Source organism: Lissotriton helveticus, chromosome 8 (genome assembly GCF_964261635.1).
Source record: "Lissotriton helveticus chromosome 8, aLisHel1.1, whole genome shotgun sequence".
NCBI lineage: Eukaryota > Metazoa > Chordata > Amphibia > Caudata > Salamandridae > Lissotriton > Lissotriton helveticus.
This window is the reverse complement of record NC_136069.1, coordinates 375,774,267-375,800,507: the sequence shown is the minus strand read 5'-3', so window position 1 is coordinate 375,800,507 and position 26,241 is coordinate 375,774,267. Positions and strand designations below refer to the sequence as shown.

At 44.4% G+C, this 26,241-nt stretch overlaps 1 protein-coding gene across 7 annotated transcripts in view; it reads right to left on the bottom strand.

Moving 5' to 3' along the window:
- The window catches only part of NBEA (neurobeachin), a 1,787,704-nt gene that overhangs the window by 1,213,940 nt on the left and 547,523 nt on the right, over positions 1 to 26,241 (bottom strand). For all 7 annotated transcript variants that reach the window (XM_078657170.1, XM_078657173.1, XM_078657172.1 and 4 more), the window contains exons 12-13: positions 24,147 to 24,299; positions 22,807 to 22,975 (exon numbers count right to left, since the gene is read on the bottom strand). In XM_078657170.1, coding sequence (XP_078513296.1) covers positions 22,807 to 22,975; positions 24,147 to 24,299 — 322 coding nt within the window. The remainder of the gene's footprint in view (positions 1 to 22,806; positions 22,976 to 24,146; positions 24,300 to 26,241) is intronic.

Genomic DNA, 26,241 nt, shown 5'->3' with positions numbered 1-26,241 from the left:
CCTGAGCAGGCAGCGGGCTAGTTGTTTGCACGCCCAGAGGGATAAAATGATTGCCTCAAAGCGCACGCGCAGCTGGCGCGCCAAAGGCAAGCCCGTCTGCTTCCCTCCGCGACCAGCCAGGACCAGGGTCCAGAACCCCGCCGGTCTCAATCCTCGAAGGCAATTCAACTCCCAGCAGCTCACCCACCACACAGACGATTTAGGAGCTGACCGGGTGGCGCTTTGGCTGCACAGAAGACTGCCGCCATATTGGGGTTAACTGAGCAGGCAGTGGGCTAGTTGTTTGCGCGCCCAGAGGGATAAAAGACGCCCTGCGCCGCATTCGTGTTACTGCCTAATTGACTCCTGAGGCGGAACCCGGGGGCCTGTGTTTGTGTGTAACTTTGTTGTTAAAGGAGATTTTAAACCACTCACCTAATTTTTAATACTGCACTCAGCCTCACCCACCGCACAGACGATTTAGGAGCAGACCGGGTGGCGCTTGGCTGCACGGAAGACTGCCACCATATTGGGGGTAACTGAGCAGGCAGCGGGCTAGTTGTTTGCGCACCCAGACGTATATAAGAGGCCCTGCGCGTAATTGCGTTAATGCCTAATTGACTCCTGAGGCGGAAGCCGGGAGCCCGTGTTTGTGTGTAACTTTGTTGTTAAAGGAGATTTTAAACCACTCACCTAATTTTTAATACTGCACTCAGCCTCACCCACCGCACAGACGATTTAGGAGCTGACCGGATGGTGCTTTGGCTGCACGGAAGACTGTCACCATATTGGGGCTAACTGAGCAGGCAGCAGGCTAGTTGTTTGCGCGCCCAGAGGGATATAAGACGCCCTGCGCAGCAATCGCTTTAATGCCTAATTGACTCCTGAGGCGGTAGCGGGGAGCCCGTGATTGTGTGTAACTTTGTTGTTAAAGGAGATTTTAAACCACTCACCTAATTTTTAATACTGCACTCAGCCTCACCCACCGCACAGACGATTTAGGAGCGGACCGGGTGGCGCTTTGGCTGCACGGAAGACTGCCGCCATATTGGGGGTAACTGAACAGGCAGCGGGCTAGTTGTTTGCACGCCCAGAGGGATAAAATGATTGCCTCAAAGCGCACGCGCAGCTGGCGCGCCAAAGGCAAGCCCGTCTGCTTCCGTCCGCGACCGGCCAGGACCAGGGTCCAGAGCCCCTGCCGGTCTCAATCCTCGAAGGCAATTCAACTCCCGGCAGCTAAACGCATTGCGCCCAACTCTGGGGGAAAAATGCAAGCATAGTATCAATCTGGAGAACCACGACAAAAAATGCATACACTGCTCCTTTGCCGTAAGTCGCCTGCTGAAGTTCAGAGGCAGGGGTCAGACGCTAAATCTCGCCCTTATCAACTGTCGATCACTAGGGAAGCATAAGGTGAAAATACACGACCACCTGGTAGATGGGCAGGTGGACGTTCTCTATCTCACAGAGACATGGCTCAATAATGCCTCGGCACCAGAAATCATTGAAGCTCTCCCTCCCGGCTATGAAATCTGCAGGATTGATAGGCCACTGGGGAGGGGGGGAGGAATTGCAATAATCTGTACGCATGAGTTTCAGTGCACCCTGGAGACCGTCGATATTATGGATAGTGAAACAGGGTTCTCTTCGATCTCTGCATCCCACAATCACATCCTAAAGGGATTCTTGGTATATAGACTCCAGGGCCAGGGGCGCGGTTTGCCGAAAATTTGATTGGGAGCCTAACTCAGCCTGCCCTGAGGTATGAGGGACTCCTACTCCTGAGAGACTTGAACCTCCATTTTGATGAGACCACCAGTGTGGAGGCGCAGGAAATCCGACAGGAACTAGCAGCTCTCCAATTAACTCTGAAATCTGAACTGCCCACCCACTGCCATGGCCATCTTCTCGTCCTGATTTTTGCGAACTGGGAGATGCTGGCCATTGAACCCCCGACACCTGTGATCTGGTCTGACCAATTTCTGGTTTCATTTAAAGCGGCGGTACCTGAAACTACAACACAGGGTAAGGTGCGAACCAAGAACAGACACAGGAAATGGGTGAACTTCTCCACAGAGGCGTTTAACAAGGCCCTAGGCCAGGGCGGGCCCCCAGGGGGTCTGGGGATAGAGTCAGCTTGTGAGGCACTGGACAGGCGTATTTCAGAGGCACTGGACAGCACTGTGCCCTGGTCGTATAATGCACCAATGAGACAGACCAAATCTGCCCCTTGGTTCAATGCCGAACTTCGGGGTAAGAAAGTGGAATGCAAACGCCTGGAGAGGCACTGGAGGAGAAGCTTTTCTGAGAAAGATAGGAACGAATACAAAGCTGGTCTTAAGGAATATCACGCCTTAATTAGAAAAACCCAGAAGTCCTACTATAAAGGTAGGATCGAGGGAGCAGACAACTCGATAAATCTATAAAGTCTATAAAGAGATCTCGGACCTCTCTAGTACTGCGACCCCCATGACAGGGTCAGAGGAATCCTGCAATCAGGTGGCAGAGTTATTTGCACACAAAGTAGAAAGGATCTACTCCTCCTTTCCGGATGCGGCCAGGAAACGCTGCAGTGGAGGGGTAACCCCTACCAATGTAAAAGACATGGATTGCCTCAAAACCTTTAGGGTTCCATCTCGGGAGGCCTTATGCATAATTGCGGGTAATAATAAATCAGGCTCCCCTAAAGACCCTGCGTCGCCCAAAGTACTGAGAGGCAGTGTGGAGATTCTAGAGCCCTATATTAGACACTTACTAGAGCTCTCATTTGACTTGAGGCAGGTGCCAAAAACGTGGAAGGCGGCAGTGGTGATCCCCTTGAGGAAAAAGCCTAATATTAGCATGGAGCAACTTGAGAATCTGCGCCCCATCTCACTACTACCGTACTTCGCCAAGATCGCGGAAAAGGCCATCAATAATCAGCTGTCAGCCCATATTGAGGCCAATGGGCTGCTCCATCCCACCCAATCGGGCTTCCATGCACTCCACTCGACTGAGTCAGCCCTACTGCTATCTACAGAGACCTTGCGGAAATATGCGGACGAAGGCCAAATGGCTCGATCTCAGTGCCGACACTGTGGCCCTTCACACGCTGCTACAGTGTCTGAAAAGGGGAGGAGTGGTGGGTAAAGCATGGGACTGGCTGAAGTCCTTTTTGTCAGATCGCAGTTTCCAAGTGACACAGGGACCCTTTCGGTCCAAAGACATCAGACTGAAACAGGGGGTGCCACAAGGGTCCAGTCTTAGCCCTACCCTTTTTAATCTATATGTTTCACCAGTAGCAGATATCACGGAAAGATTTGGGGTGGAAGTCGTGTCCTATGCAGACAACACACAACTGGTTGTGACTTTGACACAGCCGAAGGAGCAGGTCACCACTAATTTCATCTCATGTCTGCAGCAACTTGCTGCTTGGATGGCAAATACCTGCCTCAAATTGAACGGAAATAAGACAGAGGTATTGATTGTGGGGAAGGCTCCATCAGTGTGGACCTCGGCATGGTGGCCTCCAGAGCTGGGCCCCCTTCCCACTCCCAGCAATCCAGTGAGGAACCTGGGGGTATGGCTCGATAATAAAATCTCGTTCGAGCACCACACCAAACGGGTGGTAGGCACCTGCTTCAGCATTTTGAGGGTCCTCAGGAAAACATTGGACCTACTGCCTCTGACAGCCAGGAAAACCGTGGTCCATGCCTTAATAACATCGAGGCTGGACTATGGGAATGTCCTGTATCTGGGGGCCACTGCTAAATGCACTCAGAGGTTGCAGGGCATACAAAATGCGGCTGCCCGCTTGGTCCTTATGCTGCCCAAGAGAGCTTCCTCTAAGAGAGCACTTAAAACACTACACTGGATGCCGATCAGGGAGCGTGTGACATTCAAAGCCCTCTGTTTTGGCCACCGTATCTTACAGGGGAAAGGACTCACATATCTCCACAACCTGCTTACCCCGTACCACCCTACCCGACACCGGAGATCAAGCGGGACGGGGCAGGTTCAGGTTCCTAAATTTAGCAGAGTAAGAATGGGAGGGCATTCCTTTCGTGTTATGGCAGCTCAACAGTGGAACAGACTCCCTCTGAAGCTACGGTTGGAGACGTCAGAGCTGAAAACTCTCCTGTTTCCCAAAGATTAGGACGGGGCTAGCCGCTTGACCGGTTGAGAAGAAATAACAGTGGAGTGGGGTTGATTATGGCTTTATACAGCACGGGGACACACTAGTCAGTGTAACCAGGCACTTTACAAATGTAATTATTATTATTATTAAAAGGAAATAAGATATTTAGGTGTCCAGATGGTACAGGACCTAGATAAAAGGGCCAAGATTAGTTTTGATTAAAAAATGACAGAAACTAGGAAAGTACTGAGATCATGGGGCTGCCTCCCACTCTTAATTATAGAAAGAACCAATATGATAAAGGTAACGGCTCTCCGAAAGTTTACTTTCACTTTTAATGCCATCCCATTACTTTTTAAACCAGATTAGTTTAAAAAGCTGCAAGGGGAGAGAAGCAGCTTTATTTGGTCATGCAAGGGGGTGGGAATTGCTTGGAGGAAACTCCGTAGGAAAAAAAATGGAAGGAGGTATAGCAGACTTTCACTTTATATTGCTGGGCTTTCCAATTAAAGAATATAAGACTCCTACTATTCAGTGGTCTTGCTTTTCTCCCTGCATTTCAAGCTTTGATGAAAAATCTTTCACAGGGAGGGACCTACTTTTTTATTTAATGTGGACATCCGAAGTACTTGTAAAAAATAACTTTGGTTTGGTCGTAGCCTGTAAGCTCTGGTTCCAGGCCAGGCAGGAACTGGGGCTACCTTATAGCGAAAACGCACCAATACCTTACCCAGAATATCTACAGGTTAGAAGGTCTTTTAATCGAAGTGGGCACGAATAAGTGGGGACAGATTATCAAAAGAGTTTTGTGGTCCCCAGGGAAAATCTGTCTGGTATAACGAACAATAGTCTTTCTAAATTTAAGTTTTATCAATTGGCAAGCTGGGTGCATGGACTAGGAAAAGATGGGGAAGGAAATGAGAAAAAATACTTTAAGGGAGTCGACCTCAAAGAAGAGAAGTTCCCAAATTGTTCTAGATGCTTGTGCAAGGCGGGAAAGTAGTTTTTTTCTTGCTGGGTAAAACACGGAAAAGTAACCTGTCGATGCTGGAGTTGACATGTGTATGGCAAGTATCGAGGTCTTCTTTATGGGCTTTAGTGAAACCTGCTTCTTTAAGAAAAAAACATCTCTTAACAGTGCACAGGGCTTATTGGACGGCCAAGAAGTTAACAAGACTAGGAGGGTCGAGAAATGAAGGCTCGCCTTAGGTGTGGCATCGAGAGGGCAGATGATGTCCACATGTTCAGGCGGTGTCCCACGATCCAGGTTTTCTGGCAAGAAGTAAGTAAGGCCTTATCAGATAAAACTGGAGCCAAAATAGATGTAAGCCTTGCAGAGGTGACATTTTAGGGTTTTAGAAGGTGGTGGGTCATTGTTAAAGCGAAGGAAAAGGCAGGCATCACTATTATTTGAACTAATCCTGCTTATACAAAGGGAGACTTGCTTGCCCAAAGGAAGGATGTCTTCTGCACCCCAGGTGTATATAGACTGGATAATCTCAGCCCAGTGAGTAAAAAGGTTACATCGTAGTTGCCCTTCTAGTAAGAGAGTTGAGATGTGGGAGTTATGAGAGCACTGGTATAAGACGGCGCACAACGGTATGTGAAAATGTAACATGGCACTCAGCATATGTCCAATGATTACAAAATGAAAACAACAAATAAAAGAGAATTACTAGGGCAGTGAAGAATCTCCTACTAAATGGATGTATGCCGTTTTGGACCAGGTAGTAGGAAGTCACAGCCTGAGACTGTCACAGAAATTTCTTCTATCACTCTACCTGAGCTCCTGCCTCCATTTTTAGGGCTCGGCTGAACACGCGGAAGCGCGTCTCCGCCGAGAACTTATTGTGGCCGTGTCTCCTTTCCAGGAGACATTCCTGGCCGCGCGCATCACCTTGGAGGCGATTCGAAACGAGCACGCGCACGCTAACACGCTCGCTGCATTCTTTCAGACACACACACAAGCGCCCATGCACGCACGCACACACATACAGGCCCCCCCACGCTGCATTCTCTCACACACACACAAGAGCACATACACACGCGCACGCACAAGCGCACCACCCCTCCCGCCTACAACACTGCTTGTTACTATAGCGATCGCACAACGCTGCCCAAAAACAAACTGAGGAAACCAGTGGGACTCGATGCAGACATCGGCAAAAGTTAGCGTATTCAATGGCGAAAGCGGCCGAGGGCAGAGCTGGGCTCCATGGCACGCAACAGCATACCGTTATGTTGCAGAGGACGGAGTAAGTAGCGCAGCCCCTTTCTGCCCCCTCAAGCAGGCAGCGGCACCCTCACCTACCCTCACTCCCGTACTGCTTGCCATTGTTCGCTCCCATCCTGAACTCGTAAAGGAAACGTAGGGTACATGTTGCTCCTAGCCCGGCTGCCCCGCTCGCCTTCAATGCAATATCCAAGAGGCTTTCCTGAAACATCCAAAGAGATTTCCTCCGGCACCCGAGATCCCTATAGCTCCTCTGCCTTTGGAAGCGCACTTTCTGTTTCCCTTCGACATTACCGTAATACTCGAAGTGGGACGCCTCTCGCAATTCTGCTCCGTACCGAAGGAATGCAGCTAACAGGCACTAGCGCAGAAAACGTCCAAGATTTTGAGATAAAACATGTTGTGGTGCGGACCAGAACCTCTTTGATATAAGCTACTGTTTCTTGTAGAATATAAAGCTTTAGACTAACTGCTTGACTGCCTATTGTTGGCGTATGTTTATCTTGTCAATAGCATGTCATAAAATAATTTGCGCTTAACTTTAGTACATGTAACACCCTAATCTCGAGCCATTCCAACAAGTCCCTGCCCTCCACCCCACACCACCATGGCCTCCTATCAACCGGATACAGCATACACCATTATATCGTCAAAGTCTGGTATAGCAACAGAGATTCCAATTTCCTTAACCAGCTGCCAGACAGACGCAGCTGTTGCCCTACCTCCGTATCCGTTAATAATAATGACATTTCCCTGCAAGGCTTTAGGAACAAGCGAGCATATCCACAAATTCATGTGCTCTGAACCCTTACTGGAAAAATATTTTCTATCCATATCCAGAGGGCAAAATGAGTCTGACCAGTATCTAGAAAAAGCAGTGTAATCCATTCCTGTGGTTGACCGTGTGTGTGACTGTACGTGTGATTGTGTATGCTTCTCTGTCTGCCTCATTGTGTGCCTGTCTGCGGCAGTGCCTTCTATCTGTGTGTCCCCGTTTGTTTATGTGTGTGCGTTTGTGTATATTCACCACCGAGGATGTTATCCAGAGTCTTTCCTCTCAGCCTGGCGCTCACTGTTTCCTTCTCCTATTCGTCGGTCCCGTCTCCACAGTACTCTCTCTGGTTGATGCAGCCCTTTAACGTGTAGTGCTTTAGAGTCCCTTGAGGGGCTGTACAAAGACCGCGTGAATTTATTTGTGCGATTTTATATAGCGCGGACTTTACCCGAAGGTGTCAGAGCGCTTCACAAAAGGACCAATAGGGATACACGAGGAACAAAATACAAAAACAAACGAATGATATGTGTTGCGGGCAGTTCAGTGCATTCTCCCACATACCATACACCTGGGGCTAAGGACAGCTCATTGCCTAAAAAGGTTTCGACATTCACGTGTTAAATTAATCATGTCATGTACAATGCTAATAGCTCTAACTTTTGCAATGCCGAGACCGTTGCATTGTAAATGCTTGTATTTATTTGTGAATGAGGAAAATAAATGTAATATCAAGGATTAGTTGTCCCCTGCAAAAACTGTATAACTGGAAGACCAGTTAGGAAGTTTGAAATATAATTGGCCAGCATAAATCAAGAATACGATTTAAGGTCCTGCATGCAACACTAGTCAAACACTTCATAGAGCATTAACATTAAGAAAGTGAATTGAAATTGACTGTCATTGAGGTGGTTAAAAATGATCATTTAGGACACAACATTTTTTTGTTGAATAAAAAGACAATTGCCACAGTAAAATTTGACACTGTCTACACTGGACTAAACGAAATGTATGAAACTGCAACCTATGCAATCCAATCCCTTATTGTATTCCACGTATGTTGCCAACACACATTGATTCTCAGTACTATAACTTCAGCAGAATTTTGGACACCACACAACAAGTGTTAAATGTAGGTATACTCATTCACAATATAGGTATACTCATTCACTCCCTAGAGGTGACCCCACACAGTAGCAGCAAAACAAGAGTGGAGATACAAAGGAAATACTCTTCACCTGGAGCCAGTAGTGGATATACTTAGCTAAACATGGCTTGAAGTTAACAGCATTTTAGATAGGAAGAAGCGCCAGGAGGCAAACTTAATCCACAAACACTTTGCCTGCCACCCTCATAAACCTCAATTAAAAAGACTCTTTCTTATAATCATTATATTAACAGGAAAAAAAAGATTTTAACTGATAATGCTCACAAATCCCAAGCGGTCATTCTCACCTCAACTAAAAAACACTGGCTTGTGGCTTTCTAAAAATTACAAAAGGGTACGTCCCAGTCACAGAGTGTTGTCATAATATTACAGCACATTTAAAAGGCACAAGCCTAATGAATCCCCTTTCCTGAACATCAGTTTAACCCTGCTTATAACATAATGGGATGGCGAAGATGTAGTCAAGATAAGTAACACAATGCCTGGCCATATGTAGTAAGTGCACCATGCAAACAATTCCCTCACCCACCCCCACACACACACAATACACCCAAATAGGGTTTCTAGTCTAAATCCTATGTTTTGTTTTACAACAGTATCATCTTGTCCAAATCCTTTGCCTGAGGAGAACCACTAATAATTAGGGGTTGAAACACATCAACCTAGTCTCCCAAGGAAAAAACCCAGACATTTCAAGATACAAACATACTAATTCAAACCTAAAGGTCCTCCTCCATGGCACTGATCATTAGCAATGGAATACGTATGACATTTTCCAAAGAATAATGTACTTAAAAATGTTTTTTTTTGTTGGAAGAGTATGCACACTGTCCAAGCAGGAGCCACAATCCTAGCCAGGGTAAGTCACTATACAACCTAAATTATCCTGTGTGCACTCTCTTGTAGCTTAGCAAAGAGCAGTCAGGCTTAACTGAAGAGGCAATGTGTTAAGTATTTGTGCAAACACTTCAGACTGATACGGTGAAAAAAAACATAAAAAGGCTCCACAACAGTTTAGAAAAATAAAGTATGACTTTATACATAAAAAAAGACAAAAGCTACAAAAATGCAATATGTAGAAGTTGAGATATGAGTTCTGAAGAAATAAATGTCAAAGAAGAGCTTAGAAGCAAATAGCGCTTAAAGGTTTAACATGTCGTCCCAGACTGGGACAGAGTCAAGTGTTCAGGGGACCGTGGATACTTAGGCCTGCTGAACAAAAGAACCTTGATCCTAGGTTCAAGTCCACAGAGGTGGAAGTGCAGCCACGCGATACTTCAGTGATTTTCAATTCTGCAGTGGCGACGAGACAAGTCCAGTGAGCGAAGTGTTGGTCTCTGTGTATGGCAGGTCCAAATGTGATGTGTCAGCTCCAGTGTGATGCACCGATGAGAGTCTAGCAACAGCAGGCAATACGCCAATAACACTGCAGTAGGGTCGGACTGGGTCAGCAACTCTTGTCAGAACAGACTCACCAGCAGATGAGCCCAAGGGTTGCAAAAAGTGAGTTCTAATTCTTTTGTGTCCCTAAGACTTTGGCAACAGAAGACAAGCCAGCAAGCCCATGGAGTCACTCTGGGTTCAAGTGATGCATTTCCAGTCCTTCTCACCCAGGGAGACAGAGAGCAACAGCAGCATGGCAACACAGCAAGGCAAGAGTTCAGCAAACAGCAGATCCAGCACAATAGCAGTCCTTTAGCAGCAGAGTGGTTTCTCTTCTTCCTGGCAGAGTGGTCGAAGGGCCAGATGTGTACTACTTTGATAGGGTCAGAGGCCCGGTACTTATACCCAAATATGCCTATGAAGTGGGGGTGACTTCAAAGAAGGGTCTTTGAAGTGCCCAAAACACAAGTTACTTTCTGCCCAGCCTGGGCCCAGACTATCAGTAGGGGGTAAACAGCCTTTCGTGTGGGAGCAGGCCACTACCTATTGAAGTGTAAGTGTGATTCCCTTCCCTCCCTTCCTGCCCAGGAAGAGTCATCAGAATGCAGATATACATAGATGGATACTCAGACACACCTAGCCTTGTCACCCACGCCCAGACATGTATTGGAGGTAAGCTGCAAGGCACACAGAGCTAAGAGACAAAAGAAATGTTCACTTCCTAAAAGTAGCCCTTCTTAAAATTGTAATTTGAAATCCAACTTTACCAGTAAAGAGGATTTATCATTAACATTCCAAAGATATAGACCATATTAAAGCTACTCCTTACTGATCAGGAATTACAGTAATTTAAGGAATTCCCAATATTACCCTATGAGAGGAGTAGGCCTCACAGTAGTGAAAATGAACTGAGCTCTTTGTTACTACCAGGACATGTAACGTAAGAGTACATGTCCTACCTTTTACTTACACAGTACACTGCCCTCAGGCCTATCTAGGGCCTACCCTAGGGGTCACTTAGGTGTAATAAAAGGGTAGTTAAAGGGTTGGCAAGTAGCTTTAAGTCAAAGTGGCAGTAAACTGCACATGCAGGCGCTGCAATGGCAGGCCCGAGACATGGTTAAGGGGCTACTTGGGTGGCCTTGAGTAGCATTTAATTTACTGGCCCAGGGCACATGTAAGTGCACTTTACTAGGGACTTATAAGTAATTTAAATATGCCAATTGGGAATGAACCAATATTGCCATGTTTAGGGGGGAGAGCACAGGCACTTTAGCACTTTTTAGCAGAGGCAATGTGCACAGAGTCCTAAAGCCAGCAAAAATGAAGTCAGAACAATGGAGGGAGGCAGGCAAAAAGTTGGGGGAAGACCAGCCTAATGCAGTCTGGTCTAACAGATGTGAAGAAATAATCCTATTCAGAACCTAAATAATTGAACTGGAGGACAATGGTCTTTTCGAAGCCAAAAAGTAGCCCTGCCTTCATTTAAACACTTGCACACTGGTGATGAGTTATTGTCACGGAGTATATTTCATGAACAATATCGTAAAATGATGATGTACTCTTATGATCAAATTAAGCCCAATTTGATTTGATTGAAAGCTCTTAATTGTGTTTGAGGTGCCCAGCCTTGTTAGTGTTAATGAGTTTTTATTAGATTCAAAAATGAAATCCCTATGAATAATGCATCCTGTGCGTTCAGACTCGGACTATTTGCACAAAAAGCACTGCGTTGATCTATCACAAAGGTATCTTCTTATCTACATACATATAGGGTCTTAAATTCTCAGTGCATGAGGTTAGAGAATGGGTGGGAGACAGAAACAACATGAAAGCTTGGCTCAAGGCCCAAGAGGATCTCGAGCAGAGCGAGAGCCAGCCATAGCATTGAATGTTCAGTGGCTCACCCACCTGCATATAGCACATGAACTTCATCTCAATCTGAGATTATAAACTGCTTCACAGACTCGACTAAACAATTTATTTTTAATTCAGCAAAAACTGCTTGTAAAAGGGAAATGCATTATCAATGACCTGAGCCTCACACCTCCTATACAACCAGGCAGTGAAAGATGTCCCGTTGGCCTGTGACAGATCTGACAGAGCACTGTATTACACATACCGCACCACATGCAGCTTTGCAGGTGCACATTATACACATGTGCACCTGTAAAGCTCTGAACACCCATACAGAGTGTGTCTCTCCTGTCCCTGAGTGCCCCACCACTCTGAGTGGGTGCTGGGGATGCTTGTGAGCTTGGGTGGGCGAGCTTAACCTTTTACAATGGTGTACAGGCTGCATCTTGTTGTGTAAATGGGGTACACTATCCGAACCTTCCTACTCTTGGATGGGACAGTACAATGCTTCTTGGCACAGAAGCAGGATATGATCTATGCCTCTCGATGCCGCTATCAAAGTACTTTGGCACATTTATACCTAATTGCTTGTAGACATTCTGAATCGCTCTGTTAGGTATATGCCCATGACATGTTCTCTGTAAGGGTCACTTATCTCTGAGAGATACACCATCTTGGTTTTCTATTGACATGCCCCCATAAAAAACAGGAAATGCCTACTTTTGAATGTGAATATGTTCCAGCATTACCAGTGCATTCAGGACTGCAGCAGTGGCCTGTATTATTAAATGTTTGACTATTAAAAAACATGCTGTAGTTTGGCAGTTTTGCTGTAAAATGAGGTATTTGTGTTGTATTGGTATTTGTATTCTAGAGGTACGTAAATTAAACACTGACTTGCACAAATATCAGATTAACAGTATCCTAACACTAAATGTGGCTGGTAAATGGCCTTTAAACAGGAGTCCTTGTTTTAAGATACAGCCACACACATACTAACACATTTTTTAAATTGCAACTATCCAGGCAGCTCAGCTGTCTGTGTTTGCTAAGGACATCTTGGGTACTTTCAGAAAGTTGACCTAGGAATGCATTCCGTCCATTGCTTCCTATTGGCTTTGTGGTTTGTAACTCAAGTTTTCTTGCTTTTCATTTGCTGACTTTATTAGCTTTAGGCTGTCCAGATTCAGTTAATCCCACCCTTTGCCTAAAGCATATTTACGGTATTCTTCCACTAACAAGTTTTCTGTAAAGAAGCCTTTAAATCTTGTTCTTATAGCACCACATTTGCTGTGTATTCAAAGACTGAGGTCAAATGTCAGGCACTTTTCTTAACATTTCTTTCTCTGACTTCAAAGTAGAAGGATTTAAGTGACAATCTTACTGGATACTGTGGGTAGGTAGGAAAGAGATTTCTTTCAAGCACACAATAACATTTAAATGAACTTTAAGTGTTTCAGAATATACTGGAATTAGGAACACAAATGAAGAACAAATACTTTAATATGATCAAAACAAATCATTACACTGAGTTAATGCAATTTCCATACGTTTGCCCGCATACTGTATAGTTTTAGAAGTAAAAGTGTTTGCCTGTGCAAATGTAATGCTCATTTCAATTTAAAATGTGTTGTCTGTAATGGCAGTATGCTACCACACCATGCATACTCCACTCTCCTCTGCACCACTCCACTTTACACCACGCCACTGCACTCTGTGCCACTGCCCTCTACTCCACTCTGTACTTTATGCCACTGCACTCTACTCCGCACCACCCCACGACACTGCATTCTGCACTACTCCAATCTATGCCACTGCAGTCTATACCACTTCACGCTACGCCTCTTTACTCTACCCTGTGCCTCTCTACACTACGCCAATAGACTCTTCTACCTTCTACTCTACACCACTGCACTCTTCGCCACTGCACTCTACACCAATCCAGTCTAGGCCACACCAATCTACTCTGCACAACTCCACTCTAAGCCACGGTACTCTATGCCACTCTGCAACACTGCACTCTATGCTACTGCACTCCATACCAAAACAGTGTATGCCAATGTATGTTACTCTTGAACGTTCAACTCTATGCCCCTGAACCCTACGCCAATCCACTGTACACCAATGTAACCTGCACTGCACTCTACACTACTTTTCTGTACTCCATTACACTCTATCCCATCTACACAATTGTACTCTACCCTGCACTCCACTCTGAAACAATCTACTCTAAATCACTCTACTCCACTCCACTCAGCACCACTCCAGTCTTTGCCACTACACTCTACACAACTGCACTCTATGTCACTGCACTCTATACCACTCACTATGCTCTGCAACACTGTACTCTATACCACTGCTCTCTAATCCGCTCTACTCCACTCTATGCTACTCCACTGCTCTCTATACCACTGCACTCTATGGGACTATACTCTATTCTGCACCACTTTACGCCACTGCTCTCTATGCCACTCAACACTACTCTGTTTCACCGCCCCCTGCATCACTCAACTCTATGCCACTCCACACCACAATATGCCAATCCATGCCACTGCACTCTAAGCCACTCCACGGTGCGCCACGGCACTCTAAGCCACTTCACTCTGTAATGCTGAATTCAATGCCACTACTCTCTACACCACTATACTATGCCAATCTCTATGCCAATGCGCTCTACACTTGCCCACTTTACTCTACACCACTCCACTGTACACCACTTTATGCAACTCCACACCATGCCACTCCAATACACATCACTCTCTGCCACTCGAATCTACAACACTCTACTCTTCGCCATTCCACTCTTCGACACTCCACACCACTCTCCTTTGCTTTACTAACTTTTAGCCATGCTGAACAGCATTCACACTGCTGTACAACATGGCTAAAACACATTGGCAAAGTCAATAGCTTTTGCGTAGGCAAGACTTACTGACTTTACCTATGCTTGTTTAACTTCATGTAGAAACGCCACAACGTACAGCACCTAAAGGGTAACTATTCTTAAAGGACAGCAGACACTTGAGTGCAGAGCCCATGAGAGAAGAGGATGTTTTTGCGGAAGAGACCGCTTCCTGTTCTGTAATTAGGCAGGATGAGAAAATAATATCCTTGAAACATTTCCTGATCCGACCAAATCACTAAAGAATATTTCTATGTGGGCATGAAACACAAGCCGACTTCGTTGCTCTTTTCCACTCTGACACAAACTATCTAAAATATGCTAATTTCACAAAGCTCAATCCAGTATTTCATGCTTTGGAAAAGCTGTAAAGATTTGTGAAGCTATGTGAGCCCACTGAAGGCAACTCTGCTATCGTCCAAGGTTTCTCTGTGCAGCAGACTGCTGGCTTCAAAGGGAAAGAAACTGCCCAGGCGAGGACTCCCGTGATCTCTTGTGGGTACCTTTGAAGATCAGAGACGGAACAGTGCTGCAGGACAGAGTGATTTTGTGACGATTGACTCCTGGAACAGTACTATCTAAAGAGATGCATCTGAGATCATAGTTTGAGTGAGGTTTGGTTTCCATGGCCAGGGACTAGGGCTAATGTTTTGCACTCATTGGTCATAACTTGAATACAGTAACATTTGCATTTAAACTCTTAGAAATGAAAGCGCTATTAAAAAAAACAAGCTATTTATTTTGTCCATCCAACGTGCAAGATAGTTTTTATGAATATAAAATAATACTAAACGTTATTTGGAAACAGAATCAAATGTTTCTCTCCCACATTTGTTTAGAATTGAACATTAAAATGCAATTGCTGTAAGGTTACATGGTATCATTTAGATGCACAGAGGGAAAAGGGACGGGCAAGCTGCTTAAAGCAACATCTCTGTGAAATATTTATTTTATTTAAAGGAGAAAGTCAGAATACTAATTTACAGTAGAAGTGACATTTCACGGCCCCCTTCTTCAAATCACTACCTTCACTTCTGTATGCCCATTCCACTTTGCCCTTTACGCAGGAGTCAAAGTGTACATCTGAATAGGTAGAAAACAATAAAGAAGCATGTCAAAGCCAACATATCTCACCTTAAAAGGGCCAGAAATTGGTTTTGCCAATTCTTATTTTCATTGGCATTAACAAATTCTAAAATAGCCACAGTTTCATGACGAGCAGGCAGAATCATGAGCGGCCATTTTGGAATGGGTTTTCCAATAAACAAAACGCTGTTCCATGAAGCCGCCAAAGCGTGCGCATATGTCTTGACACACCATTGGTGTTATGACATTTTTTATCTACTGTTTCAACATGGCTGACCGGAGTGCACAAAGCAGAAAGACTATCACCAAGCAGTGTGCAGCTGCTGTATTCTCCAAGATAAAAAAAAAATTGAAAAAGGAAATGGAGGTGCTGGGAACATCAGGCAAGGAAACAAGTGGTCCGGCAGCAGCGCGCAGCCGCTGGGCCCTTGCACAAGCAAAAAATCAAATAAAAATAACAAAATATAATGAAGGAGGTGGAGAGGAGAGTTAGGGGAGCGATGAGCAAGCAGCAGTTTCTTGGGGGATGGTAACGAAAGGAGAGAGACGGAAGAATGCGATGCACTCCTATAGAGTGCTGAAACAAATAACAAAAAAAATCTCGTTATGTTTTCAGTGGAAGGGCAAGATAAGCTGTTAGAGACATTTTAGAAAATAAACGCTTCTTAGGCGGGAGAAATACCAGAACAGTGAGGAAAGCCACTGATATAATGATCAGGAAACTGAGATATGTGGGAAAGGCATCAAATATTGAGCAAAGGGCTGATCCAAAGCCCACTCTGTATATTGTATAGTAGGCAATAGGTCTTCGACATAATAGTGGTAAAGCTGTCTGTAAAAAAGATCTAAAATCAATGGCATTATAAAAACAACACACACAATACATAAAAGGCCTATGTTCTTGCAAATTTGCCGCACAGTAGCTTAAAAAATATATATTTATTTTACAACGGCCCATCATTTAGTAAGCTGATTTTTGATAATGTTTGTAATTTTTCTAAATAAAAGATGGTCTGGACTTATTTAACACTGTTGAGACAAGGTTCGTCTTTACGTGTACAACTTCAAGCGCATTTTACTATTTCCTTTGTTCACCAAAAGGGGCAAAAATGTGTGCCTTTTTGACAATACAGCTACTTTTTACCGACATCGCCATAGCCATCCCGGACGGCTACAAGATCATCCGGAAGGACCGCACCAACCAAACAGGAGGAGGCATCGCCATCGTCCATAAGAACACCATCCGCATCACGACCAGTTCCGACGATCACCTCGCAGCCACCGAACACCTTCACTTCCAGATTCACACCCACCCCAAGACCACACTCAGAGGCACCCTCATCTACAGACCACCAGGACCACGCACACAATTTAGCGAAGATATCACTGACTTTATCAGCCCACATGCCCTCCCCTCCGAAAACTACATCTTACTGGGAGACCTGAACTTCCACCTGGAAAAGAAGAACGACAGCAATACCACCAACCTTCTAGACAACCTGGCCAATCTCGGACTCAAACAACTTGTTGACACCCCCACCCACCTTGCCGGACACACGCTCGACCCAATCTTCACCTCCAGTAAGCACATCTCCTTCGATCACACCACTACTCTCCATTGGACGGACCACAGCTGCGTTCACTTCAACTACAAAAAGACCTCGACCCACAACCCCCCACAACCTATTCCCCGAAGAAACTGGAACAAAATTACCACCGACCAACTCCTCACATCGCTTCACCAAAACCCCCCTGCCAAATCATCGGACCCAAACCAAGCAGCCACCAACCTCACACAATGGATCACCTACAGCGCTGACGAACTAGCACCCCTGAAAAACCATCAAATCAAGCAAGGCAACAAAAAAGCCCCCTGGTTCAACGACGACCTTAAGAAATCCAAGAAGCTCTGTCGTACCCTCGAGAAAGCCTGGAGAAAAAACCCAACCATCGACAACCTGGCCTCCTTCAAAAACGCCACCCGCAAACACCACCAACTCATCCGATCCACCAAGAAATCAGCATTCAAGGATCGACTTGACAACAACGCCCAAAACAGCAAGGAACTATTCAACATCGTCAAAGAATTTACCAACCCCAACGCCGGCTCCAACGACATCACCCCCTCCCAAGACCTCTGCGACTCTCTATCCTCATTCTTCTACAACAAAATCGCCGACATACATAACAGCTTCAAAAACCAATCCGAAGACCAGCCCACTTCACCCACCCCCGAACCAAAACCGCACTCTAACAACCTTTACTCCTGGAACACAATCACCACCGAAGACACCATCCGCCTGATGAACTCCATCCACTCAGGATCGCCAACCGACCCTTGCCCCCACCATATTTTCAACAAAGCAGTCTCTATCATCGCACCCCATCTCTGTGATGTCGTCAACTGCTCCTTCAACTCCGCTACCTTCCCGGAAAGCTGGAGCACGCCGAACTCAGCGCCCTTCTAAAGAAACCCACAGCAGACCCCACTGAACTTAAGAACTACCGCCCCATCTCGCTCCTCCCATTCCCCGCCAAAGTCATAGAGAAAGCCGTCAACAGTCAGCTCGCCGCCTTCCTTGAATCCAACAAATCCCTTGACCCCTCACAGTCCGGCTTCCGAGCCAAACACAGCAGCGAAACAGCCCTCATCGCAGCAACAGACAACATTAGAACACTACTGGACAACGGAGAAACGGTTGCCCTCATCCTACTTGACCTCTCCGCAGCCTTCGACACAGTCTGTCACAGCACCCTCATACAACGTCTCAACAATGTCGGAATACAAGGAAAAGCACTGGAATGGATCATCTCGTTCCTCGCCGGAAGAACCCAGAGAGTCTGCCTTCCCCCTTTCAGATCAGAGGCCACCAAAGTCATCTGCGGCGTACCACAAGGATCATCACTCAGCCCCACCCTCTTCAACGTATACATGAGCCCCCTCGCATCCATCGCACGCCAACACAACCTCAACATCATCTCCTACGCAGACGACACCCAGCTAATCCTCTCCCTCACCAAAGACCCAAACACCGCCAAAACCAACCAACACGAAGGAATGAAAGATGTAGCCGAGTGGATGAAGAACAGTTGTTTAAAACTAAACTCGGACAAAACGGAAGTCCTCATCTTAGGTTCATCCCCCTCTGCCTGGAACAACTCTTGGTGGCCACCTGCCCTGGGAACCGCACTCACACCTACGGATCACGCACGCAACCTGGGCTTCATCCTAGACTCCTCTCTCTCGATGTCCAGACAAGTCAACGCCGTCTCATCATCCTGCTTCAACATCCTATGCATGCTCAAAAAAGTCTTCCGTTGGATCCCCACCGAAACAAGAAAGACGATCACCCACGCCCTGGTCACCAGCCTTCTATATTACGGAAACACCCTTTACGCCGGAACCACAGCCAAACTACAGAAAAAACTCCAACGCATCCAAAATGCCTCAGCCAGACTCATATTGGACATTCCTCATCAGGATCATATTTCCGGTCACCTGAAAGACCTCCACTGGCTCCCCGTCAACAATAGAATAACGTTTCGTCTCCTCACTCACGCACACAAAGCCCTCTACGACCTTGGACCCGAATGCCTCAACAGACGACTAACCTTCTACACCCCCACCCGCCAACTACGATCATCCAATCAAGCCCTCGCCGCTATCCCACTCATCCGTAAATCCACCATGGGAGGCAGATCCTTCTCCTACCTAGCGGCCAAGACCTGGAATTCTCTCCCTACCCACCTCCGCCTTACTCAGAACCACCTCTCCTTCAGAAAACAACTAAAAACTTGGATATTCGATAAGTAAATGCACCCCCCTCCCTCATGCGCCTTGAGACCCTCTGGGTGAGTAGTGCGCTATATAAATGTCTGAAATTGAACTTGAACTTTTTCACATTTTAATATCGCTATTGTGAAAATATCGTCATTTATGAAATGCTGAGACTGGGTCAGCCAAAAGGGCTTAAATGCCGACATTAACTAGTGTTGTTTTCCTCCATTCTGTGTCTTCCAGAGCTTAGATTTTGTGTTCTCTTTTTATATCTTCATGAGTTCAGGATAAGCCAGGAGAGTGGGCGAGGAGAAGACATGAACAATGGTTGTGTGTTTGTGTCAGTGAGGTTGTCTCATGCTACTCATAGTTCTAGGCAATAATGAGTATCACAGCTGGTGAAAAAGAGAACATGGAATGATGTTCCGAAAAGAACATAATTTTTTATCGATCTAATGTCAGGTACTTTACTAATAATGTGCTAACTTCCATGTACATAGGAGAGCCAATATTAAATTGGTTTTCCCAAGATATCCAAATATCCCAAGATTAAGTTGCTTTTGTTGACAGTTGTGGTTTGAAGACCGAGAAAGCAGGGCCTACGCCAACAAAATGAATAGAGAAAAAGCACTGCCTCACAATCATTAAGAAAAGACAAAACGAACAAGCATCCTTCTTTGATGATACCTCAAATACCGTGGTATTGACCATAAGTCATACATTTCTAACCTGAAAGTATACGAAATGTGTTCAGAGCCCGTCACTGAACCTCACGTTCTGCATGAAATGGGATGTGAAGGTAGCAGAAGGTATGGTCTAAATTTCATTAAGACTACCAACCCACAAACATTATCCTGGAGGCAGGGCCTCCTGTAAATGCCTAATAATCATCCGCAACAGCAAGCCCACAGATGGTGGCCAGTGTATTCTGATCCTGTGGCTTGTAGGAACTCTGAGGAAACCTGAAAGAAATTAAAGTTCATACAAGATCCAAACTCATAGCTGGCAGTCTTAGACAACTGCCACTGTGAGGCGACTACCTTGAATCGCTGGCCATCGCCCATATTGCAATTGCAGAATATGTCCTTTGACCAGACATGCTACCAGCTTAGAAATGGGAAACAAGAACAAAACAAAGCAAGCGGTGCACCACTTCACAAGTAATATCACACAAATATGAGAATTATATCCAGAGTTGATCTTTACATTATCCTTTATTATTTTCATTAAAGATCAACAACTTTTTCAAGTCGAAAAGTTGTTGATGTTTAATGAAAATAATAAAGGATAACATAAAGAACAACTCTAGATATAATTCTCATATTTATGTGATATTACTTTAAAAGTAGTGTACCACTTGCTTTGTTTTGTTTGACATTGTAAAGTCCAGTTGTTTGGACTGCACCGCGGCAGTGGGTGCTTATAGTGTGTGCACACAACGCTGGGATATTTTCCATCCCTTAGATAAATCCGGTGATAGCAGGTTAGGTGCTAGTTCACATAGGGTTTCACTGTTAACGATTGTACAAGCTTAGCAATGGGCCTAAATATACCATGGACAAAGCAACAACACAACTTCAATAATCAGAATTGCGCCTACCTCAGTACCGTCTATATAAATTACTATACATGGACATGATTATATGAATAGGTAAAACTTGGCAGGTGTGTAGGTGTGTCCGACCGTCTCTCTCTCTCTCGCGTCACCGTCACAGTTGAACCAAACCGCTAAATATATTTAGCTTGATATGCGTCCTCGTCCTCCTGATTTTCACTACTGCTTTGCTTACTTTATGCCGTGGGAAACAACACTATTACATATGAGTTGATAGGATGCACTTAAACGTGATTGCCATCATTCTCCAAATAAACAACCAGGCTTGGTGTAGTCGTGATACACGACAGACAGGTACTTTTGAAAAGATATGCCATTTCTTTGGCACACACCCTGGTTTCTTTTTAAAATACTCTTCAGTTTTTCTTAGTGGGTGCTGTCTGCAATTTCTCATTACACACAACTGGACACAATGCACTGTAACATGACAGTGGTCCTTCTCCATCAAAAGTATGAAGAACTGTCTAGTCTTTATTCGAACATGCGGTCTCAGCGCATTCCACCTGACATCACACACCATTAAGCACTCGCGCTCTCTTGAGTCCCTTTATAAAAACAGGCAACTACTTCAGACTGTGTCTACTGGGGACCCAATGCACTTCTGAACTAAATAGTTTTTCAGGGTAGAATGTGAGTGCAGCTCTTAAAGCTATGATAAGTTCATCACAGCCATATCCATCTTGCCCCTCCATTTCTCATGTCCTACCTGATCATTCACTTCTACTGTATCTCTGCTAAACAGGAACTGCTCTGCTTAAGGCCACAATACTGGGTACCCGAGCAGCAAAAATCCGAGCTAGGTCAGGTAAGTCCTCTTTTGTACAGAGCCCGGCTGGGCCGTACCCCATGGTAAATGCAATTTGAGAAATTACTCTTTGAGAAATAATTTGGTTTTCTCTTGTCATTAGTTTGATATACACTAAAGTATAATTTTCCCTTACATTTTCTCATACAGAATTGCCCCATTCTTCCCTTTCCCTGTGTGACGTCCTGATGAAGACCCCGTGAAAGGACTTTAATTGGCCTACTATTAGGGGTCGAAACGTCGACTTGTTTTCCAGTGTTTGAAAATCCGGCACACCCACGATTGAATTAATAATTAGCTGTGACCGTTGAATTTTCTCTTATGTACTTCTTTCGAATTTTGCCTGTATGATGGCTCGTGTTTTATAATTGTATATCATGTATGTTTGAATTTGGTATTACCCCCTTTTTTTGATACTGTGTCATTCCTTCCTACTCTAACACTCCCCTGAGCACTACCTCCCTCCCTTTCTCCCCCTTGGGGCTCTACTATTTATGAATCGGTGTGATTCAATTGTTGCCAATCGGCAATCACAGAATATTGGAAATAAATCAAATTACCAATTGTAAATCAGTTTTTGAATTTGTGTTTGAGTTATATTGAAATTTGTTCAGTGTATGTTGTCCACAATACACCTTCCTCTCTTACGGGGACCCCCTTACTAATGTACCTCTTAGCACATATTGTTTTGCTTTCACAATGGCTTTCTTTTTTTCTGAGTGTGCTCGCAAGTGCGGGCTTTGATTTTGGAGACAATAATTCCTTAATTTCTCTCACTGTGTGTTTGTACAGAAACATGAATCTATCTAGAGTGCCCTACAATGGTGAGTGAGTTTGTGCTTATGATTCTGTAACCTACTCTTTAAAGGTGTTGACATGCCTTGGACAAGAGTCACCGCATTGTCCTTCCCATATGTACCAGAAAGTATCAGGTGAAGTGCTGTTGTACAATGTTTGATACCAATCCTTTCTATCACACACCACTATATCCCTTCATTAGGCAGATCAAAACTCTTAAAACCTATAAGAGACACTTCTAACTATAAGACAGGGAGGCCAATAGTCCAAACCACAGACCATTCATCACAGGATTTTAATGTTAATGACTTACCAAGGCCCTTTGGTGTAATTCCACTGCTGTCGGTGGGATTTATTACCCAGTAGTAGTACTTCAGAGTATGCATAAGCTGCAAGACTGTTCCAACCCTCCGTATAGTAGTGTAAATAGTAGCGGTGCCAATAAATTCAGCAGACAGATAGGTGTAGAGGGAGAGTTGAACCTGCAAAGTAATAAAAATAAAATCCATTATACAGTTAATGGAAGAACCTGTCCCAGAGAGATGACTAGTCGCCATCTTTTAATTTCCATTTTAAAAAGGCAATTTAACATGTAATTTAGGCATATTTAATGCAGCACGGTTCAAGTTTCAAGTGAGGAGAGTGCCGTAAAGGCTTCCAATTGTTTCTCAATGTTTGTATTTCTTATATTTTTGAGAGTGAGATTCAAAATAATGTATTCAGATTGCTCCGTAAAAACATTTACATGCAATTAATATACAAACTATTCCTCTTCAATTCATTATTTTACTGTAGCTATTCTTATTTTCGAGCAATTCAAATTTGAGAGTATCTGTTCATGGTAGACTATAATTGTTTATTTATTTTAAACATTCCTATGAATGTTTCCTATTTGAAATATATGGAGAAGTCCACAAGTCCCATTGGGCTAGATGTACTAAGTTTATTTGCATTCTCAAACAGACATACTCATGGAATCTGCTTGTCTAAAACTGCAAAAAAGCATTTTAGTATTTTTGAAAACGAAACTCTGATTTGGTTGCACGTTACCGAATCACTAATTTGGGTTTGCAAACACATCGATATTTGGAAGGGGCGTATTTAGGTCCTCCCTCCAAATACGGAATCAGAATGGTATGTATTAATGTTTTGCAACCAAATTCCAACAAATATTAGGCCTAAGAATAATGAATCTGTATAGATATGGGAGTACTAGTGATCCTCAACACATTCACTAGGGGACCCCCATCATTTTGTGTTAGGACACTGGTAGCTAGATGAAGTAGCACTATCTAATTTTTTTTCCAAGAACTCAAAAGTGTCATAAATAAGATTGGGGTGAATGACATGTTTCTCCTTTGAAAGGCATGTGCTGTGGTTTTGAAGAGACTGTAATTGCGACAGATGAAGTACTGTCTTATAATGCATGCATTTGGCACAGGAACATTCATTCACAATGCGAACTTCCATAGCTTTCCAGAGAGGGAAGTACTAAAAACGTAATCTTCAGAAAAACAAGAAGAAGAAAAATAGAGACAATACTTCCAAAGTACAAAATGTTTTGCTACTTACAAACATAACTGATCCAAGCCAAGTTAAGCTGTTGACCAAGGACTTTTATATTGGTTATAACGTGGGTCTTTGTATGCGTACCTTTGCAGGCGTGTGTATCCATATGGCAGGGTTGAAGAGTATGTGATCACAAAGTTGCTTCAGTAAAGGTGCTCCATGGGACAGGCCATCGAGATATTTGGCAAAGGACAAAAATTGCTCCAGCACCGCTCTGGTTATGTGAACTCTGGATGACTAGGACAAAAACATATCAAGTCAGAATATACATTTACGAAACATTTGACAATTCACCAGTCACAAAATGTCTGGCTCAAACATTGCTCGTTCATAAAAGGTCTTTGAGAAATAAAGCACATTACTCTTCAAGTGATAAATGCCCAAATAACTGCTTATTCTCAAGCTATGAGTCAATGGATACTGCCAACATTGATCCAAATTCAATACCACAAACTTTATTTTTGGCAACTACCCACATTGCTATGGTGAGTACATCTGTCCTATATTGAATGGTGCATTTCAAGGCAATATCTTAAAAGTCAGCACTTGTTTTCCTTAATAAAACTTCAGTTACAAGAGCACTGAGCTCTAATAAGTGGTGGCTCCTCCACATGCCGGAAGAGCGCCGCCCCACTGGTTCACAGCCAGCAGCTGGAAAATAAATTCTATTATATTATCATTTTATTTTTCGGTAACTGCCTAAGCCAAGCGTGAGCAGGGAGGGGTGGGGCTGGGCCATAACAGGAAGGTGGAGTGCACTTATAAGTGTGCATTTCAGTTTGGCGAACCATCTTAGGCCGGCCAAACAGACGTGGGCAGTCGCGTTCCACAGCCGGGTGGAGGAATGTCACAGATTCCCTGTGTCTGAGTGAACGTTAAACCAGCACACTCAGGCCAATCCCCGCACTGTGCTCATCTGCTTGGTACAGCATGAGAGGAGCATGGGGATTGGGTGGGGAGGCTGTGAAGGTGTTCCAGAGACTGCTGGGAGCAGGAGATCAGAGGAGCGTTGAGGTGTGCGGCAGCCGGCAGCATTAGGCAAGCCTTTTTTTAATTATTAATTCCACCCCAGTCCCCCCCTGGCCGCCTTTGCTGCCCCGCAGTCCTACCGCTTTTCATTGGCAGCAGCCACAACTGGCTCTGTTTATCCATGGAATCCTACACTACTATACAGTTTCTCTCTGCCTTCTCGCAGTGTTTCATATTGGTGAAGGAAACATGTGACCTACTTGTTGACTTGGACAACAGTCTACACTTCTGCTACTCAAATATAAACTCAGAATGAATGCTGAGGTTGCATCATTATCAGAAGGCTTAGAATACAGGAAGTCACTGAAAGTAGCACCTTGCATGAAATGCTGAGGTTGACTCTGTAATGTACAAATCATGCATTGGTACAATTAGCGTATGTTAAGGAATTATTATAAAGTTTTACATTGAGCCTATGTTAGAAAAAATGGTCTTATGGGGGGGGGGCTGCATCTCTGGAAATTCTTGGTGGGATTCCTTTATCATTTTTAAATACCTGTAAGTCAGGTGTCTCTAACAATTAGCTTGTTAGCTACAAGTAGTTCTCCATCTACCTATAAGAAGCTCTCCTGTGTGCAGTCCATCCCAGCCCAGCTTGCTACTTTGGAAGCTTTTGCTTGATTGAGTTGTTATTTGCATACCAAAATTAAAAAGCATGTATTTAAGACAAGAATTTATGTATTTTCAGAACTCAAACTGATGTTTGGAGAAAAATAGCTAAATGTTCAAAATGTGTTTAAAGCTATTATTTGAGTTGTAGAGATGTATTACTCACATTTATACCTTGGTACCAGGAGGATTGTGTCTATGGTATGTATGTAGTATTCTTGCAATACGTTAGTTCAAATTGTCAATGCCATTTTTACATTACTGCAGGAAACACTGCCTAATGGACCAATGTGATCACAGCTGACAATCTTGAATGGGGTGTTCACATTTACATCACAAGTATGTGAAGCTCTGACGAATTCCATTGAACATAAGTAGCTCTTGTTACACAAAAAGTTGGAGACCCCTGCTGTAAATGAAAAAGGAATAGAAGCAACTACTCAATTGTTTGGAACACTTCCCACAGTCACCTTTCCTTTTGTGGATTCTCTGGAGTGTCCTTCGAACACAAGTAATGGAACAAAACAGAATAGATGTCCTC